The sequence below is a fragment of the Brassica napus genome, unplaced genomic scaffold (assembly GCF_020379485.1).
Source record: "Brassica napus cultivar Da-Ae unplaced genomic scaffold, Da-Ae ScsIHWf_1508;HRSCAF=2105, whole genome shotgun sequence".
NCBI lineage: Eukaryota > Viridiplantae > Streptophyta > Magnoliopsida > Brassicales > Brassicaceae > Brassica > Brassica napus.
In genome coordinates, this window is record NW_026014923.1 from 67,655 (window position 1) to 88,681 (window position 21,027).

The 21,027-nt window shown below is 31.0% G+C and overlaps 2 protein-coding genes and 2 pseudogenes across 2 annotated transcripts; 1 reads left to right on the forward strand and 3 right to left on the reverse strand.

The window, feature by feature from the left end:
* Positions 1–1,251: 1,251 nt before the first annotated feature.
* LOC125597640 lies at positions 1,252–2,382 on the reverse strand (annotated as a pseudogene).
* Positions 2,348–3,971, reverse strand: LOC125597644 (signal peptidase complex catalytic subunit SEC11C-like). Its single transcript, XM_048772250.1, has 8 exons — positions 3,705–3,971; positions 3,484–3,596; positions 3,339–3,410; positions 3,225–3,260; positions 3,110–3,155; positions 2,902–2,989; positions 2,756–2,813; positions 2,348–2,655 (listed from the first exon to the last, which is right to left on the reverse strand). The coding sequence occupies exons 1-8, from the start codon at positions 3,781–3,783 to the stop codon at positions 2,605–2,607; spliced, it is 543 nt and encodes a 180-aa protein (XP_048628207.1). The 5' UTR covers positions 3,784–3,971; the 3' UTR covers positions 2,348–2,604.
* Positions 3,972–14,652: 10,681 nt separating this feature from the next.
* On the reverse strand, positions 14,653–16,346 carry LOC125597645 (RHOMBOID-like protein 5). The gene is made up of 5 exons (XM_048772251.1): positions 16,072–16,346; positions 15,832–15,992; positions 15,591–15,760; positions 15,089–15,348; positions 14,653–15,007 (listed from the first exon to the last, which is right to left on the reverse strand). The coding sequence occupies exons 1-5, from the start codon at positions 16,344–16,346 to the stop codon at positions 14,935–14,937; spliced, it is 939 nt and encodes a 312-aa protein (XP_048628208.1). The 3' UTR covers positions 14,653–14,934.
* Positions 16,347–16,915: 569 nt separating this feature from the next.
* On the forward strand, positions 16,916–20,396 carry LOC125597646 (annotated as a pseudogene).
* The last annotated feature ends 631 nt before the right edge of the window (positions 20,397–21,027 follow it).

Below are 21,027 nucleotides of genomic sequence, written 5' to 3' on the forward strand. Positions count from 1 at the left end.
GCATGGAAGCGTGTCTCACGCAATGCCGTGCGAAGAGTTTTAGGGGTATGAGGCAAGTTTTAAAAATAAAATTATTTACAACTGTAATAAAAACAACTTTCTAATATGATGTATCTTTTTCACCAAATACACAAAATCTAACACTGAAAAAAAATAAGTTTATTACGTCAATATCCTATATTATGTCATATAGAAAAATACATGAATTCAGAAAGTGGATTAGTCAATTTTCGTAGAAATGTTTTTTATTTAAATAAATGTAAATCAATAGACTATAAATTATTTTAAATTTTGGGACCCTGAAGAAGTCATATTAATCGGAGGCCTGAGACGAGTATCTTTTTCAATACACCCAGAGCCGGCCCTGGCCCGAAGCCAATGAAGCATGGGCTTCCAGCCTTTAATTTTATAAGTATATTATCAGCCACAAAAATCATCAAAGGTTGCTTTAGTCCAGCGGTCTGGTGTCTCTGACTATTAGAAGAGGTGCAGGGTTCTAGGCAACCCAGCCACATAATTGTTTTTGCTTGTGTAACCTCATTAATTCAAGGACCGGCTCTGAATACACCGTAGGCACGTCTCACGTACTGATTCCTGGTTCCGAAACGGAAACGGAAACGGAGTCGGAAGCATGCGGAATCGCCGCTGACTTTCTCTCTTCTCCTCGCCGTTGCTCGTTATTCTTCTATCTCCCTCGTGTGCATTCTCCTTTTTACCATTTTCCTAGCAGTTTGAGTTGAAACAGTTTCACTCTTGTTTTGTTCAGTTGCTATACTCTGGTCTCATGTGTAGTTACAGTAGTGAATTTACTCGTCTGAACTTTGTGATCGATCTTCATTGCAGACAACTGCTTTGTTTTACAATTGAAGTTCATAAAAACCATTTTACAATTGGTAGAGGTTTTGCTATGCTTGACTGCTTCTGGAATTTGAGCTGTAATGCTTATTCTTTTCTTACTTTATTATTGAGTTGACACTAACATTTGTAACATTAACACACACTATTCATGCACTATGCAATTTTGAGGTGATCAATAACAATAAAAAAAAAAAAGCTTCGGATTCTACTGTTTAAAGTGGTCTAAACCACAAAATGATCTGTCTTTTAAATTGTATTTTCCATTGAAACAACAAGACCAGAAGGATGATAGCATTATGCTTGCGTGGTGATATTTTCTCCAAGATCAAACATTTGAAAGTGCGTGCAAGGAGAGAACAACGTATAGGAAGAGGCATGAGAAAATCATAATCAAGTATCACCTAAACCGAAACAAACCAGAAGAACATCACCAAGAAAGAGTAATTCATTTGAGGGCTAACCGCGGTTTCTTTCGCTTCTTAGTGAAGGCAAACCAAGCTTGGAACATAAGTAAGGATCACTGGCCAATTGATAGGAGATGCGTCCCTAGTATCTTCATAAACTTTCTTATACATATCCTCTCCAACAATGTAAACCATGGTCCTATCACTTGTGAACTTGGTACAACACACTGCCACTTTATTCTCCTCATCCAACAAGAAGTTTTCAACACTCAAGTTAAATTTAGCAGAATCCATTTCCAAGACCAAGTCACTCCTCCACGACAAGTCTTTGGCATCCTCCTCATCAATCTTATTGGTCACCCATAACCTCATCACACGTGACCTATCATTAATGTGTAACACCGAGAGATTTTCATCTTTAACGACTGAAAGAAGGGCTGTATCTACAATATAAAAACTCTACAAGGGAAGAGGGAGACGCACAAATCTCTCTGCCGTGAATCGAACTTGATCAAGAACAACTCGGTTACTTTATCTTCAGCAATCCAATAAGTATCTCCTTTCAAAGACATGCCCTCGAAATATAGGGAGTAGTCAAGAGGAAAGGAATCAAGAACCCTCCAAGAATCAGAGCTAAGATCATAAATCTCACACTCAACAACCCTCACTTTCTGCTTGTTTCGATTATACCCGATACTTCAAGATTTTGTAGCAGATGTGGTGTATCCTAGAGCATATTTATCTTCATAGCAGTAACTAGTTCTAGGTTTAATCTTACTGCTATGACCGGTACATGGATTCCAAACAACAAGTCTAGTGTGCAGCTCCGTTAAGCATAAGATTAAACCGTCGCAGTGAAATATATGAGCGAAGTCCAAATCTTTTGAACTTTGTTTTTCCCTTCTCAATGAATTTGAAAAACCATTCAAACAAAAGACTTTTTTTTTATCTTTGATTTTGTCTATAAAAGCCAGTGAGTTTTTATAACTTACTCGACAACAAGTCAACAACGTCTTCTTTTTGTGGGTTCATAAAACCGATTTTTACAATTGGTATAGGTTTTGTTGCCGGACTGCTTTTGTGAATTCTGAAATGCTTATTCTTTCCTTACTTCATTCATTCTTGAGTTGAGACACTAACATTTGTAAAGATAACACACTGTTCATGCACGCACTATTGCATTTTGAGTTGGTCAATAACAATAAAAATTAGCTTCTAATTCTGCTCTTTTAAAGTGGTCTAAACCACAAAAATGACCCGTCTTTTAAATTCTACTTTCCCTTAAAACAACAAGACCAGAAGGGTGATAAACCAGAGTCCATGCCTTTCCAAACAACTCAAATCAATCTTTGGACGTTATAACGAGTAAACCCAATGCCCCTATGAGAATATACTGCAACAAGAAGAGAACATGCAAAAAATGTCTTAAGTCACAAAACAAAACAAACTAATTTTTTTTTCATTTTGGGTTTGATCAAAGAGTGACTTTGTACCTTGATGATAGGCTTTTCTGTCATAATGATAGTCACCCATCCAACATAAGGCAAGAACCTGAAACAGACAAAACCCATTTCTGAGTTACCAGACAGCTTTCGGTTTAAACACATACGTGCACTAAGAGTTCTGTGATTGACGTTACCCGACAGCACGACCCATTATATGATGTCGATGAAGCCACTGCTGCCCTTCAGCATACAGAAGTCTATCATCTCCATAGTTATTGTCACCTAGAAACAGTCAAAACTTAATAAAAATCTGATTGTGTGCTGAAGAATTAACACTATGAAAAAAAAACAGCTCAAACACTCAAAAAGGTGAAGTTTTTTTTAAATCAGCAGAAGAAATACCTTTCGTCAAAACATCGACATCTCCTGTATTCTCCCTTTCGTGAACCTATAATGTGAATCAAGCTTACTTCACAATATAAGTAACTGAGAGATGATGATAATGAAGACGCCTTACCTTAATGACACGATGTACAATGGGAATATCACGACCCTGAAGAGAGAAGCAAACTGGTTAAAAACACAACAAGAATCAAAGATAATGAAACAAAACAAGAAGATGGAAGCTTACATCAACATTGAAAACAACAATTTCTCCAGCTCGAATAGGGTCTTTACTCATGTGCAAGAACAGTATATCCCCCTACAGGTATGATTCAGAGTTTGAGCATCAAACAGTTTTGTAATGTAATGCATCTAATTAAGTCAACAGTTACCCTCTTGAAGCCAGGCTCCATACTTCCAGAGAGAACAACAACCACAGGAGATTCGCTGCCAGTGACACACATCAAAGCTTTCCATATGATCAAAGCAGACGTAACAATCATCCCTAAGCAGACACAGACCAAAATTATAAAGTTGCAAACTTTAGCTATAAGGTTTATCACATTGTGACCTCAAGATCCTAATTAATCAAATTACTGGTCGAAGAACTAACCAAGACTGATGGCTTGAGTGAGAAGCTGACGGATCTGAATGGATTTGATTGAATCTATGGTTTCTCCGATCCAACCCATCTTTTTGATTTTCGGTTTTCTTCTGATTCTCGACGAGATAAGGGTTCAGATCGCAGAGACGAACGTTATTTCAAGCGAAGCAGAGGAGAAGAAGAGTCCTTCGGGGTCAAGCTCTTTAAAAGGCACGATTTCTCCAAGAGCGTTTTTGCCTGAATCGGAGAACCGGTTTACAAATGAGATCCGGTTCAGTGACGTGGTTTAAATCTTTGGTTGGCTACATTTTCATGACATGGTAGACTGCATTATTATGACGTGGCATATACTTTGATGACATGGTTGACTCTATGCTTATTCACTATTTTCAAGATCTTCTTGATTAAAGAATCAACTCGATTAATGTTATGCTAGATGATAATGGGCGCGCATACTCGTAAAAAATCTTTTGTATTACTATTTTTTCATTAAATAGTTTAAATATTTTGTAATAATACAATTTTTATCGATTGTAAAATGACGAATACAAATGTTAGTATCTTAAATGTATCATTATTGTTGAAGATTTAACGTATTACAACTCATTTTAATTATTTTTAAAATTTCGTATGCACAAAAAAAAATTAAATTTTGCGTCTGACACAAATCATCAAAACCATATAACCAACATTGATCGTAAAATGATGAAAGAGGATTAGGTTTTCTGCTCTCGATTTATTTAGTATTAACTCTCTATAAGTGATTTTATTTTCTATCTCTATAAAATTGTGCTTTCATTCTCGTTTTTGTTTCACTGATATGAGTTTTGTTTTTTTTCTTAACTTCTTCTGTGAATTCGGTAAATTACATAAGTGTCAATTTAAAAAGATGGACATCTGTAAAAATTAGCTCCACTCCAGATACATATCTAAGAATCAATATTTTGAAGAAAATCATCAAGAAACTCTATTTACAGGTTAGTGTTCAAATCTAATATATCAAGTTGTTATATAATATAAGTGCGGATTCGAAATATAAATATCTATGTATTCACCAGTTCGGTCTAAAATCATATAATTCTATAACAATAAAACAAAATACTTATTTTACTAACCTACGATTTTGAGGTTTAATTACTTAAGAGTATACCGATAAAAATATATATAATACTTTACCGTTATAGTATATATAAACTATGTATAAACTAAGAACTGTTTGATTTATTAAATGATAAATAAAAAACTTATAATAAATAATTCAAATCTCTCATTCTTACAATTATACTAGCTAGATAGGATATTAGAGAGAAACAAATATTAGACGAATGATCAAATCTCATATTCTTCAAACAAACTCAAAATAAAGTGATTGGAATCTTGTCATGATATTTCATTAAAATCTTTTTAGGAATAAAAATCAAAACTAAATTATTTAATCTGAATGAAATGATATATATATATATATATATATATATGTATATATATATAGTACTTCCAATATTAAAAAATTACTTCGATTTGAAGAAGTATATTTCTGAGATTGTCAAGATCAAATAACAGAAAGAGAAATTCTCTAGGATAGGCCTAAAAATGTTTTTGTCACAAATATAGATCTTAAAATAAAAATGACCAAAATAAACTTTAATGTTTTATCAAAAGAAATAAATATACACTTATACCCCTAGGTTTAATTAATCTAGACATTAAGGTTTAGAGTTAAAGAGTGGAATTTAGGATTTAAGGTTTATGATTTAGGGTTTAGAGTTTAGGGTTTAGAGTTGAGGAGTGGAGTTTTGGGGATAGGATTTCAATTTTTTTAAAATAAAAAACATTTAAAATTTTCAAAATAAAAAATAAAAAATGTTATTTTGGGCACTTTAGTTTTTGAGGTCTATTTTTGTGACAAAAACTTAAAAATGGCTATTTGAGAGAATTACCCTATTAGAAACCACCTATTTAAAAAATAATTTGTATAAATAAAAGTATACACATTAGAATAAGCACATAAATCAAAACCAATTCTTTTTGTTTATTTACAATCATGTTTTTGGTAAATAAACCAAAACAATTATTTTATTTACTTTATACGGTATATAATTAAACTTTAATGACATTGACATAAATAAATATAGTACATTTTAATATAAATATTTATTATTGACACTTTGTACTCATATAATTTTATTAACATTTGTATATTTACTGTAACAAAAATTTAAACTGTTAATCACAAAACTTCCAACGTTAGATTTTTGAATACAAATTTCAAAAATAAATATTAAGATCTCAATAGTTTTTCAATGTGAATTTTGAAATTAGCATATTTTTATATTTTTATATAGTATATAATTTAATTTAAGCGATATATATATATATATATATATATAATATTAATACCTATTAGTGAGACTTCATATTCATACGATTTACGATCATTTGTATCTTGATTGAACAAAAAAAGTTAAACCGTTGATCCAAATTTTCAAAGTGTGACATTTACCATTCTTAGTAATTTATAGTCGTTCTAAAAAAAATCAAAATATAACATATAAGAACAAATCTAAATGTGATTTTTAATTTCTTTTAATAATATAAAATTAAACAAAAAGATAGAGTATACAAAAATTGTTATCAAATATATATTATTCATAATTATTAATTATTGTATATATGTTAATTATGTTAGGTAATTCCATAGCTTTTATTTAAGGAAAGAAATAAGAATATTCGTTGTACACTACTAATCAATTTTATAGTTAATTTAATAAAAATATATATATATATATATATATATATATATATGGACCAACTTATTATTCTAAGATTCTAAGAGTCATCCTAGTAATGACACGTACCTACGAAAACATGTTGTAATGCTCTAGGATTATTATATAGGGGATTAACTAATAAGAGGACTCTGCGTTTATAAAGATAAATTGGAACAATTGAGTGCAAGCACCATGTCCAAGACAATCCGTCGTTGTGTTCTGAGCGCTGGGAAAATGTGTAATCTTATTGTCCTTGATTCGTCGTATTTTTTCGAGGTAGAATACAAAATCATGTCCTTCATCAGGTTCCGAGACCATCTTCACCAACCGAGAATAATCTGTCGTAAACGTTACATAGAGTTGTCGCAGATTATATGATCCATCGTACATATGAAAGCTTCCAATTCTACGTGTAGAAGGGAAAAGTTGTTCCTTGTATTCTTGGCCCATATTAATCCATCAAAATCCTCTAATGTACTATACCAATCATTTCCAGAGTATATAATTAATGATCCTTCCAAGATCCATTAGTAAAACACCATCTTTCTATTCGTGAAGACATATTTTGTGTTTCTTTGTTGTTGAATTAATTAGGAGTTTTCATCCGCCATGCACATAAATAATAATTTTAAATATAATATTTTTTTACTTGAAAATAAAATTTTAGTTTACCTTTGAAAATTAATTTTTTACTATTTTAAATTACCGGTTTGGAAAAAATAAAACCATAACTGTATTTTGTAGTTTTATTCTTTTTGATTTGGTTTAAAAATTTTAATTTAATATTATTTAAATTTTAGTAGGGTTAAAATTACATTTTATAAAAATATTTTTTTAATTTAGATTATATTATACTCTATGTAATGATTATCTATTCAAATAGTTCTCTTATCACCTACTTTAAATCTGTCGATATTTAACTATATAAATTTTAATAATATAGTATTCATGAGCCATGCACATAAATAAATTTTTAATATAATATTATTTTATTTTCTAATAAATTAGATTAGATTTGGAAATTATTTTCTATAATTTAACTTCGTCGGTATGTAAAAATAAAACCATAAATGTATTCTTTTGTAGTTTTTTCTTTTGATTTGGTTAAGTATTTTACTTTAATTTTAACTAAATTACAATAGAGTTAATATTACATTTTATAAGAAAATAGATTACATTTCATAAAAATAAAATTTTAATTTATATTATATTGTATTTAATGGTATTTGTTTTAAATATGTCTCTTAACATGTAGTTTTAAATATGTCTATATTCAAATATATATATATATATATATATATATATATATATATATATATATATATATATATAAACTTTAGATTATTATTTCGTTAAATAATGTTAAGCTATTGAAATTTTTTTTTAATTAATATAATGAACCGATAAATTTAAATAAAATTCTAATCATTTGAATATCAAAACAATTATTTGATTAGTGTTTATTTAGTTTTGTATTTGTTAATACACACTTACAACTAATTTTGAGTATATATACATATATACAAGATATGGTATATAAATTGATGTAAAAATATATTTGTAATTATATTTAGTTTATTTTTATTAATTTATATATATGTATATTTTAATATAATGGTGATATATGAGTTATTAATTAATATTATTTGTAAATAGTTTTGGTAAAATAAAAATTTATAGAAAAAATTACATTAACGGATATATGAATTAATGGTTATCATATTAAAAAAATTACGAAAAACATAAATTTTTATAAGGAAAATTGTACATGTCATAATTTTCAAAAGTCATATCATCATTTTTTGTTAAAAATTGAATGTGGTGATGATACATGTGCAAATCATTTCACAAATAATGTTTAGGGGATACCAACATCAAGTGATTGATGATGCTGAAATGAAATCATCTCCATTCTTAATTTGAATTCTTCTTGCATTTATTTGAATTTCAAGAATGGTGAAAACCAGACTTAGCATAAAAATTTGGCTATCGAGGATTTTGAACTGGTGAGTTAGGTAGTCTTTGTCGGTGAGGTAGATTGGGACCATGAGGATTTGGGGGACTGAAAGGAGCAATGATGATGCATCCAGGGGCGAATCTAGAGTTTTTTCCAGTTGGTGCATTATTGATATAAAATTGAAAATGACAAAAACTGAGACTCGAACTTAAGATATTATGGGTGCACACAATGATTTTTTACCATCTTAACCGATGATTTTGTTAATAAAATTCTGAATATTAATAATATTATGGGTGCATGGGACCCCATAGTTACTAACCTGGCTACGCCTCTGGATGCATCCTACACGGTGAGGAGGCGCTGGACAAAAGATGTTCGAGGATTGAATTTTGTTGTTTCTAGAAAAATCTTAAATTTAAAGATCAATATAAGTTGAATTAAAAGGCTTAGTTATTGTGATTCTTAAAATTCACACTAAGTATTTAGAGTGTTTGTTTATAATATATTAAGGAAGAAAGAATTTAGGACACAAAACTCTTTAGAACAATAACTATGTAATCAGAAATGCTATGACAGTAATTAACTGTATTATTGAATATCGGGTCGCAAGATCACAAGTATGAACAAAATTAAAACTAATCTTAAGAGAAACGAATAAGACAAGGTCGGTGTGTTTTATTGAGAAAACTCAATGTCTGAATGTATGTATCTGGTGTGTGTGTGTGTGTGTCTGCCGATATCACCATTCTTCTTTTTATATTTGTTGTTGTTTACCCTCTACATCTCCTCCAACTTCTTCATTGCGATCCCATATATTTGACATACATTTAGATATTTTTCTCCTTAAAACGTGTGGATATATCTCTATTATTAAAAGAGAAGTACCAATATAAATTGCCCCTTAGTTTTCAAAGTTATTTACATTTTAATGCCACCGAAGTAATAAATATACCTCCTTTTAGTATTTTTGTCTTTTATAGTTTAATTAATGCATTTTCTTAAAATAATAAAGTATAACAAATTATGTTTATTTATTAAAAAATATTTCTTATAATCTGGGCAAACAATAAATTATACTTAGTCAATGTCAAAAATGTAATAAAATTTTATTATTACGGGGTGGTTATTTTTTATTTTGGTATATTAACTATGTCTAAAAAACATAAAAGTGTTATAAAAATACATAATATAAACCACAAAATTTTAAATAATATATTGAATTATTTAATCGTATAAATTAAATATAAAAATAGATAACCATTTTATTTTACATTAAAATTTTGATTCATAAAAAATATATTTGCACGAACACACGAGTTATATTTTAAAAATAGGGTTGTAACAGTTGACGGATCAAAAAATAAAATAAAATGATTGTATTTAGAAATATATTAAATAATTATTTAATATATATATATATATATATATATATATATAAATTTTAAAAACATATATTACCATTTATACAAGATAAACATATATTATTAAAAGAGAAGTACCAATATAAATTACCCCTTAGTTTTCAAAGTTAGTTACATTTTAATGTCACTGAAGTAATAAATTTACCTACCTTTTAGTATTCTTGTCTTTTATAGTTTAATTAATGCATTTTCCTAAAATAAAGTATAACAAATTATGTTTATTTATTAAAAAATGTTTCCTATAATCTGGGTAAACAATAAATTATACTTAGTCAATATCAAAAATGTAACAAGATTTTATTATTACGGGGTGGTTATTTTTTATTTTGGTATATTAACTACGTCTAAAAAACATAAAGGTGTTATAAAAATACATAATATAAACCACAAAATTTTAAATAATATATTGAATTATTTAATCGTATAAATCAAATATAAAAATAGATAACCATTTTATTTTACATTAAAATTTTGATTCATAAAAAATATATTTGCACAAACACACGAGTTATATTTTAAAAATAGGGTTGTAACAGTTGACGGATCAAAAAATAAAATAAAATTATTCATTATAAATTCTAAAATGATTGTGTTTAAAAATATATTAAATAATTATTTAATATATATATATATATAAATTTTAAAAACATATATTACCATTTATATAAGATAAATATTTTTTTTTGCAAACCAAAAATGAATATCTGCGCGGGTCAAGCTCTAGTTATACTTACATCTGCATACTATCCTATTTTCGTGTAAATATGAATATATATATATATATAGAGAGAGAGAGAGAGAGAGAGAGAGAGAGAGAGAGAGAGAGATTGTGTATTACATTTCTATTCTAGTTTCTAAATAAAATAGAACACAACAAAGTTGTATCTCGTTTGAAAATAAAATATAACTACAGCATATGTATGTGTTATAGATTTAAAATCGAGTTTCTGTAATATTGTATAAAATCTAAATATATGTTTGTTTTGAAAGTTTCAAATCATATTATGTGTATAAAATATATGTCTTAAATATGTTAATATAAAGTTTTATCACTTTTTGAATGAAAACAATTAAAAGTTGAAAGGACCGGGAAAACAAATTTGTAAAAAAAACTTGTCCATCGTGAGTGTGAGAGAGAAGAGTAATATGTCAATTATTATACAATACAAAGAATATATCATGGCATATAGCTTGATATGATCATTTGGTGAATTAAAGTTTTTTTTATTATACAACCAAATTTCCCAAATATTTTGTTGGTTAACTTTTTTTGGTCAACTCAAATTTCCCATATTTATATTGAGAAAAAATTCTTGATTTTTAGTTTAAGATATTCTAAAAGGAAAGTTCCTATTTAATAATTATATATATTTACTTTTAAATAATTATATATATATATATTAATTAGCATATGGCACAAACTAATTTATATTGTCATGTGATCATATATTTATCAATTTTGGAAACCAAAAATAGAATAATTTTTTTTTCTTTATCACAAAAAATCTCTATAATATTATTTGAGAAGTCACTTTTCTAGGTGTCGCGCTCACGTTAACTCTTACGGTTGTTGATTACTATGATACCCCTAATAAAATAAAAAAGTCCATTTAATTCTTTACTTTTTAAAATTTTCCAAAAACAATATAAATAAAAAGGAAACATTTATAAATTTTTTAAAATAATTTAAAAATAAAAATATATGTATATATAATATGATTTCATAAAAAAAGGAAAGTTCACAAAATAGTAATATTCCATTTAAAAAATATCTTTAAGTAACAAAAATATACTTTTGAAGTAATAAAATACTTTTTTAATCTACATCTTCTTAGATGAAATATGTATTTGTAGATAATGCGATTTCATTAAAAAAAAAGTTCACACAAATGATCTTGGTATTAGAAAAAGAAATATTTTTCTTTTAAAACATAATTTTACACAATACAAATATATACTTTCAAAGTAATTGAATTTTTTATATATATCTATATATTTTCTTAGATGATTACACAAAATAGTTAAGTAACATAAACGTATATAGGTTTAATTGACAAAAAAATAAATTTTTATTATTATTATTGAAATGTTTATTTATGTTTTTTCATATATTTAGTTTACTATAATATCTTACAATTACGGGAAAATAAATAAATTTTATTTTACTTATATAATATAATTTATAAAATACAATCACATTTTTACTGCATATTTTAAGAGATATTGAAAAAACTAAAAATAAATTTTAGTAATAAACATATTAACAAATGAACATATTAGCAACTAATCCAACTTATATCTAAAATCATAGATGTAACTAAAATAAGAATGTATAATTTATTAGCAACTAACCCAACTTATATATAAAATCATAGATGTAACTACAATAAGAATGTATAATTTATTTATTTTGTTTATATAATAATAATTTATTTATTTTGTTTATATAATAATAGTTTATTTATTTTATAAATTTAAATTATATGATGACTTAAAACCTATTAACAAATGATAAATAAAATACTAACTCACTGTTACAATTTAGATCTTTTGTAAAATTTATATATATGCATGAGACTTTAGAATATTATCATTATATTAATTTATGTTATTTGAAATCAGACATTTTAGTTTATTTTTTATTTTATTCTAATCACAATATATCTTAAATTATACATAATCTTAATAAAATATACTTATGTATTTAAGACAACAACCAACCTAAAATGTAAATAAGAAAATTAATCAAAAATTAATATATTTACAAAAATAATTATTATAGTTGAATTCAAATAATATGTCCAAATGACAACTAAATTGACTATAAAAACAACAAAATCAATTAGATAAATATTTAATTAAAGTAATATGATATAATTAATATAAATTATACATAAAAATTATAAATTAATTTGAAATTAAAATAAATATCAATTAATTATCATATTATATTTATTTTATAAATATTTATGTCCGTGCATGAGCACGGGAAAATCACCTAGTATATCTAATATAATCAGTCCAACCAATCATGGGCTGGTTAACAGTGCTGGCTTCACATATGAGGCGGTTAGTGCGACCGCTCTAGGACCACTCCAATTTCAAATTTTTTTGTTTGATTTTTTTTGTTAACATGTAAACGTTATATAATACTATGTTTAAATTTAGATGACCATAATATAAAATTATGATAATGCAAAATTTTTGTAAAAATAAATAAAAGCAAATACAAACAGTTATTTAATAATAATTTAAAAATATTTTCTTCAAAATATATATTTTTAAGAAAATATAGCTTTAAAAAATAATTTTGCAGCCCAAGGGCCCCTAGTTGCAACCAGCCGGCCCTGCTGGTTAATTTCATCATGCAGCTTTTTATAAGATATTTACGTTTGTTCATATCATGAATAATTAATTACAGCCAATATTCTAATATATATATAGTTGGAAAACAACCTAGGTCTAACGCGAGTCCTCCCCCCCCCCCCCCCCCCCCCCCCCCACCCCCTCCCATGGAATCACTGCAGCAGAACGATCGTCAAACCATCACTACAGGATCGTCAAACTCAGACCCTGTCCCAGATGATGTCATTGTCGAGATACTCTCTAGATTACCAACGAGAGAAAAAAGAGATTTAGTTGGATAAAAACTTATTTGGGGTATGATCCGGTTGAGAAACAAGTCAAGGTATTGAGAATAACATGGGAATGTGAAGTATACCATGCAATCTCTGACGAGCATCAAGTTCTGACATTAGAAACTGATAAAATGTCATGCAGAACGATTGAATGTGGTACACCTCATTCTCCTAGTTCTGGTGGTGTATGCATCAGTGGTGTTTTGTACTACAAAGCTGCTGATCATTATTTTCCAAAGTTTCTATGATTGTATGCTTTGACGTTAGATCTGAGAAGTACAACTTTGTTAGAGTTAGAGAAAGTTCCATTGGAGCAGTGGATACTACAACAACTCTGATAAACTATAAAGGTAAATTGGCTTCACTTATGATGGAAAGGTCTTATAGCTTTTGGAGCAGTATAAGTTTTGACATGTGGGTTCTACAAGACCCCGAAAAACAAGAATGGTCGAAGCATACTTACAAGTTTCCCATCTTGAGTAATGAAGTTAGAGAGGACACGTTATACTGTGTTAGAGTGTCTGGTACAAATGAAATTGTGTTATTTCCCAAATATGTATCCGACCCTTTTTATATTTTTTACTACAATCTCCAGAAGAAAACTAGCAGAAGAGTTGAAATCCAAGGAATTCGAGGGAAAAAGGTTTATACTTTTCTCGACCATATAGAGGACGCGAAGCTTACGTAAGTGTTTGGATTGTCTCATCATAAGGACTGTAATAGAGCCATGATCTTTCTACATGTTTTCTTTTCTTTTTGATATTCCTTATCTTCGGTTTGTCTTGATGTGTTATTTATCTATCCTCTTGTTCAATGTGTTTCATGCACTCTGGAGCTAGAAATTGTAATGTTACAAGAAAGATGCGTACTTGGTAATATTTTAAAAAGTAATTCATCTGGATATGTATACATATATTCTGCTCAATATACACACAAACAGCTCCGGCCGGCTGCCTTACGGGGGCAGTAAGTGTAACCGCCTCTGGACCGGTTCAACATGTTTTAAAATGGAGTTAAATTTGAAGTAGATTGGAAATTTTTTAATCTAAACTCTATTATGAAATAAAAATTGAATGTGTAGGAGATGCTATTATAAACAATTTCGCAGATGTGTAAAGGGTATTTTCTGTATGAATACGTTACAAACAACTGGTATGGCTATGTTTGGTCGGCCTGATTCATGTGAGATCTAAGAATACATCATTGATTGTGATCTTGGTTTGCTACAACAGAGTATATGAAAAATGTTTCCTACAGTTAATATATTTTTTCTTATACAGATTGTATAGTTACAACAGCCTTTGAACATGCATGATACATATATGTAGTACTTCTGAATCGTCAAATGTATAAACCTTTCTGATGATGATATTTGTATCAAATATGGAAAAATCTTGGGATCTTGTGAAATGATCTTTTACAGAGAATGTGTCAGTGGTTGGCTACAAGATGCTAATTGACGTCCCTGAATGGCTCGCTCCCTACGGTATGTTCTCTGAGAAGCTTAGCATATCCCGCAATGAATCTGCAGAGATTTCAAACACAAAGGTCAATCATTTACATATTTTTTGGACAATAGTCATTGAGTCTTTTTTTGTGAACTTACCCCGCAAGAAGGATGGCTAGAGATGTAAACCTGAAAACGTGCTGATAACACTTGTATTTTGATTTCTTATGTTTCATGTCATAACCAGGAGGAATATATTTGGGGCTCACGTATCCGTACTGCGGACGAAGAAGAAGGACAAACCCAAGCAAGAAACCAGCAAGAAATCCTCCACAATGAGCAGAGTTGTCCACACGTGGTAAGAATCCAACACTTAGGTTCAGTGCAATGATCAAGATCAATGTCATAAGTGCGGTACACTGCAAAAGTCATTAAGATCAGCCTTCAATAATGTACCATAAACCGAGCCGGTCATGAGATATTGGAGGAGGGGAGGGATTTTAAACAATTTAGTAAGGACTTTAGTAAAAAGAAATTATAACAATTTGGGGATCGGTGTTTATATATAAGTAAAAAACTTTGTGGACCAAATGGTAATGTTTCACTTGATTATGTTCATGACTGGCTTTAACCAATAAGGTTGAAGATGATAAACTTTCACCTTATTTTCATAGATTGTCCAGTTTGTGATCAGCTCTGAGAGCATTGCACCTAGTAACCCGAACAAGGCGCCAGATGCTCCTACTGATACCCTTTCTCCTCTTGAATCTGTCAAGCAAGACATAAGGCTTCCACCAAGACCGGAAAGAACATACAACGCTCCGATTCTCACTGTAGATAATAGCAAGTTCAAGTTCGTGACAACCTAAAAACATAGATATAGGGGTTTTAGAGATTCTTACAGAATCCGAATTCTTGTTCAAGACGCATTCCGATACAGAGGAGGCTGATCATGTTAGCCAGAAGGTGAAGGAGTCCACCGTGAAGCCATATGCAAGAGATGAGGCGCCATCTCTCACCTTCCTCCACAAGTCTCCTCTCAAGAGCTCCAAGCCTTTTCAGCCTAGTTCAACAACAAATGATGCCATCCATCATGCATGTATATAAGGATATAACCAAGTTGTAACAATTCTTGTCCTTACGTGGGAATAGAAGGACCGAGAAGCATATTCTCCTTGATAGGTTGAAACGAAAGCCTTCCAAGGACATCAAACAAGAGACACTCATCTGATCTCGCGGGACAATCGTTCACATACATTGTAATGGTGAATGTGACGAAGTTTGCTGCGAAGATGAGAGGCACGAGCCATGCATACCATGGCACGGGAATGGGAGGGCGAAACGGAGGTCGAGCTGGTGGTGGTAATGGTGGTAATCCGTTTTCGATGTCTGATGGGTTCGGCGGTCTCTTCCCCATTCTGGAAAAGAGTATGACGCGCGTTTTCTCGTTGGCCTTGTGGTTGAGGTTTGAGGATGAGAATGGAGTTCAGGAAAATCCGGGAGAATGTGAAGCTGCGAGAGAGATTCGGAAAAACTTGTGGCCCAAGTAAGGGTTTTGACTTTTTAATTACACTAGGCAGTTATGTTCGGTAAAATGGTTTGGTCTTAACCAAAAGGATTCCAATAACAACCAGCTTGGAGAAGAATAATTAACCAAACCGAGTCAACTAAATTTTTTTTAAGTACCCGCAGAAATTAATATATAAATTGACATGGAAATTTAATTTATGTTATGTAAACTGAAATAATATTTTTTAAAAATCATATAACAAAAGAAAACCTAATTTCTGGCCTATTTTCTAACCGATTTTAAAAACACTTTTAGTGTCATCTTTCTCGGTAATCCCTGTGATTTGGACCATGTCTTTAAACTCACTGCGCGTAGTTTTTGGAGATGAATCGTCGTAACAGACCTTTACATATAGTAATTAATAAATTTATTTGTAAAAGTCATTTTGTCTTTGCTTCATCTTCTATTAATATCACACAAAATATTCAGCAGCTTCACACACATACAAAGTAGCTCTCATTCAAAGAGCTTTCTTCTCGGATCAAAATCTTGAAATCTTAATAAACCAGCTTCTCTCATCTCTCTCTCAATCTCTGAAAAGTTGAAAGGTACCACCCCTTCTTGATTCCTTATAGATCTTTGTGTGACATCCAGATTTGTTTTACCTTCTTGAATGTCTCTGTTGATCCAGTTTTATTTTGATCGAGATCATTTCTTCAGTTTTAGTATTGGTCGGTGTAGTTTAAGACAATTGATGAATTGATCTCTGATCTTGAAGCATTTTATCTAATATCCAAGATTTGCTTTAATTAACAATGTATGAGGAAACAAATACTATCTCTTACTTATGTGTTATAATTTTATTGATGTTTATAGGCGAAAAAATGGAAGAATTTTTGTTACATGGAAGGTTACACGCTACAATCTATGAAATCGATGCTCTCCATGCTACTCAAGGAGGCAGATCAGGTTTCTTAGGAAAGGTATTGTCTCAATTTATAAGACTTTTTTTTTTTTTTTTATTTAAAACTTTATTCAATCAAAACTGTACTACATTGAATATAAGACTTTTTTCACAATAAAAGAACCTAAAACGAGTTGGATAACTTAATCAATGGTGTAGAATCTATATGAATGTTAATGAATGAAAGAAATCTTAAATCGGTAGTTAGAGGAATAACTAATCCATTTATCTCAAACTAGTTTTAAGTTGGAAGATCATGATAAGTCCAAATTTAAGATGTCTACAAACACTCCATGCAATTTGTGAGTTCTAGATTCACGAAATTTTCCTTTAATTTCTGTTTTAAATATTTTCAGATGCTAGCAAATGTAGAAGAAAAGATTGGTGTTGGCAAAGGAGAAACTCAGCTATACGCTACAATCGATCTAGAGAAAGCTAGAGTTGGAAGAACAAGAAAGATAACAAACGAACCAAAAAGCCCAAAATGGCATGAGTCATTTCATATCTACTGTGGTCACATGGCTAAACATGTTATCTTCACTGTCAAGGACGATAATCCCATCGGTGCAACGTTGATAGGAAGAGGTTATGTCCCCGTTGAGGATATTCTACATGGAGAGGAAGTTGATAGATGGGTTGAGATTCTAGACACTGAGAAGAAACCCATTGAAGGAGGATCAAAGATCCATGTGAAGCTTCAGTACTTTGGTGTTGAAAAAGATAAAAACTGGAACCGTGGTATCAAAAGTGCAAAGTTTCCTGGAGTTCCTTACACTTTCTTCTCTCAGAGAAAGGGATGCAAAGTTTCTTTGTACCAAGATGCTCACATTCCTGGAAACTTCGTCCCCAAGATTCCTCTAGCTGGAGGGAAACACTACGAGGCAGGCCGATGTTGGGAGGATATCTTTGATGCTATTACTAATGCAAAGCATTTGATTTACATCACTGGCTGGTCTGTTTACACTGAGATCTCTCTGGTGAGAGACTCGAGGAGGCCTAAAGAAGGAGGAGATGTGACTATTGGTGAGATACTCAAGAAGAAGGCAAGTGAAGGTGTTAAAGTGATCTTGCTTGTGTGGGACGATAGAACATCTGTTGATCTGCTGAAACAAGATGGACTTATGGCTACTCATGATGAAGAAACTGCAAACTTCTTCAGAGGAACCGATGTGAACTGTGTTCTGTGCCCTCGTAATCCTGATGATGGTGGAAGCATTGTTCAAAACTTGCAAGTCTCAACTATGTTCACTCATCACCAAAAGATTGTTGTGGTGGACAGCGAAATGCCTGGAACAGCAAGAACAAAATCAAGAAGGATTGTGAGTTTCGTTGGTGGTCTTGATCTTTGCGATGGAAGGTACGACACGCCGTTTCACTCCTTGTTCAGGACGTTGGATACTGCGCATCACGATGATTTCCATCAGCCGAACTTCACTGGCGCGGCGATAACCAAAGGCGGTCCTAGAGAGCCGTGGCATGATATTCACTGCCGTCTTGAAGGACCTATTGCTTGGGATGTCTTGTATAACTTTGAGCAGAGGTGGAGTAGACAAGGTGGTAAAGACATTCTTGTTAAGATAAGAGACCTTGATGACATCATCGTCCCTCCTTCTCCTGTTCTCTTCTCGGAAGATCATGACTCGTGGAACGTTCAGCTGTTTAGATCAATAGATGGTGGTGCAGCAGCTGCGTTTCCTGAGTCCCCTGAAGCTGCAGCGGAAGCAGGTCTTGTGAGCGGTAAAGATAATATAATTGATAGGAGTATTCAAGATGCATACATTCACGCGATTCGACGAGCTAAAGACTTCATCTATATCGAAAACCAGTACTTCCTTGGAAGCTCCTTTGCTTGGAGTGCAGATGGAATCAAACCTGAGGAGATCAATGCTCTTCATTTGATTCCAAAGGAGCTATCTCTGAAGATTGTTAGCAAGATCAAAGCTGGAGAGAAGTTTAAGGTTTATGCTGTTGTTCCAATGTGGCCTGAAGGGCTACCTGAGAGTGGTTCAGTCCAAGCTATACTAGATTGGCAGAGAAGGACAATGGAGATGATGTACAAAGATGTGATCAAGGCACTCAGAGATAAGGGACTTGAGGGAGAGGATCCAAGAGATTATCTAACATTCTTCTGTCTCGGTAACCGAGAGACCAAGAAAGATGGAGAGTATGTGCCTTCAGAGAAACCTGAACCGGACTCAGACTATATGCGAGCACAAGAAGCACGTCGCTTCATGATCTATGTTCACACTAAAATGATGATCGGTTAGTGTTTTTAACTCTTACAAGAACTTATCATTTTTTTTGGTAAATCCCTTAGATAACAAACAAAAAATTATGACAAAAATGGCATAAGGAAAACTCAACTTACTATTAACTAAAAGCTAAAATGATTAAATTACTCCAAATCCTAAATCCTAATCATTAAAACCGAACCCAAATATATGTTATTTGTATATTTGGAATAATAATATCTTAGTGCTATATCTCTAATTTTCCCGATATAAACAAGATGCTTTTTTTTTGAAACACAAACAAGATGCTTTAACTTCTCATTTTGCAGTGGATGATGAGTACATTATCATTGGATCCGCGAATATCAACCAGAGATCAATGGATGGTGCAAGAGACTCAGAGATAGCAATGGGAGGCTATCAACCATACCATCTCTCAATAAGACAACCAGCTCGAGGTCATATCCATGGATTCCGAATGTCATTATGGTATGAACATTTAGGAATGCTGGATGAAACTTTTCTCGATCCATCGAGCCAAGAATGTGTCCAGAAAGTTAACCGTATTGCTGATAAGTATTGGGATCTTTACGCAAGTGAGTCACTCGAACATGATCTCCCTGGTCATCTACTTCGCTACCCGATTGGTATTGCTAGTCAAGGAGACATCACTGAGCTACCTGGATGTGAATGCTTCCCCGACACAAAGCTCGTATCCTCGGGACTAAATCTGATTACCTGCCTCCAATTCTTACAACCTAAGGTTCTATGCCAGTATCTATTGGTAACAAATAACTATCTCTCCTCTTTCTTCTGCTGCAATAGCTTTTGTAATAAAACAGTTAGCTTCATTGTCTTTAGTTACTAATAAGTTCTAATATCGTTGGTATTGTGTTTCACCGCTATGCTTTTGATTTTCGTTCGCGCACTAATTAAGGTTTTTGGAGAGAATGTAGTCTTGTGCCTTAATTATTTTATTGCTATTTTTTATGAACTTATCTATTATGTCTTTTAGTTTTCTGGACTATTGTTTTATTGTATCATTGTTTATGTTTAGTGTTTGATTAAATATATTGAAGGAAAGAATGAAATAAAGGTGTGCGGCTGATTTTATTTAGGACATCCAAGTCAATCAGCCCATGTGACAATCTCTTTCGTTCTTTATGTTCTCTAAAAGCTATGAAGACTTTTAACTTCTGGTGATCTCTCTCTCTCTCAAGTTTCTATACTTAATGTCCAAAAGACAAGTTGCCGTACGATAACGATAGATGCTAAAATCTTATCTCTTGAAAATCTATTTATAAATTATTATACATATATAATTATCGAATTCACAAATTTTTCACATAAACACGATCACAAGGATTTTTTTAGATATAAATTAAATGAGTTA

What these genes read in the sequence shown, in the direction of transcription:
- LOC125597644 (XM_048772250.1), bottom strand. Translation starts at nt 3,783, where the DNA reads ATGGGTTGGATCGGAGAAACCATAGATTCAATCAAATCCATTCAGATC. An exon ending in CACTCAAGCCATCAGTCTTG is followed by an intron (nt 3,597 to 3,704) that starts GTTAGTTCTTCG and finishes GTGTCTGCTTAG; the next exon opens with GGATGATTGTTACGTCTGCT. An exon ending in TGGAGCCTGGCTTCAAGAGG is followed by an intron (nt 3,411 to 3,483) that starts GTAACTGTTGAC and finishes TCATACCTGTAG; the next exon opens with GGGGATATACTGTTCTTGCA.
- LOC125597645 (XM_048772251.1), bottom strand. Translation starts at nt 16,346, where the DNA reads ATGGGGAAGAGACCGCCGAACCCATCAGACATCGAAAACGGATTACCA. An exon ending in TGAACAAGAATTCGGATTCT is followed by an intron (nt 15,761 to 15,831) that starts GTAAGAATCTCT and finishes TATTATCTACAG; the next exon opens with TGAGAATCGGAGCGTTGTAT. An exon ending in GGACAATCTATGAAAATAAG is followed by an intron (nt 15,349 to 15,590) that starts GTGAAAGTTTAT and finishes TGACTTTTGCAG; the next exon opens with TGTACCGCACTTATGACATT.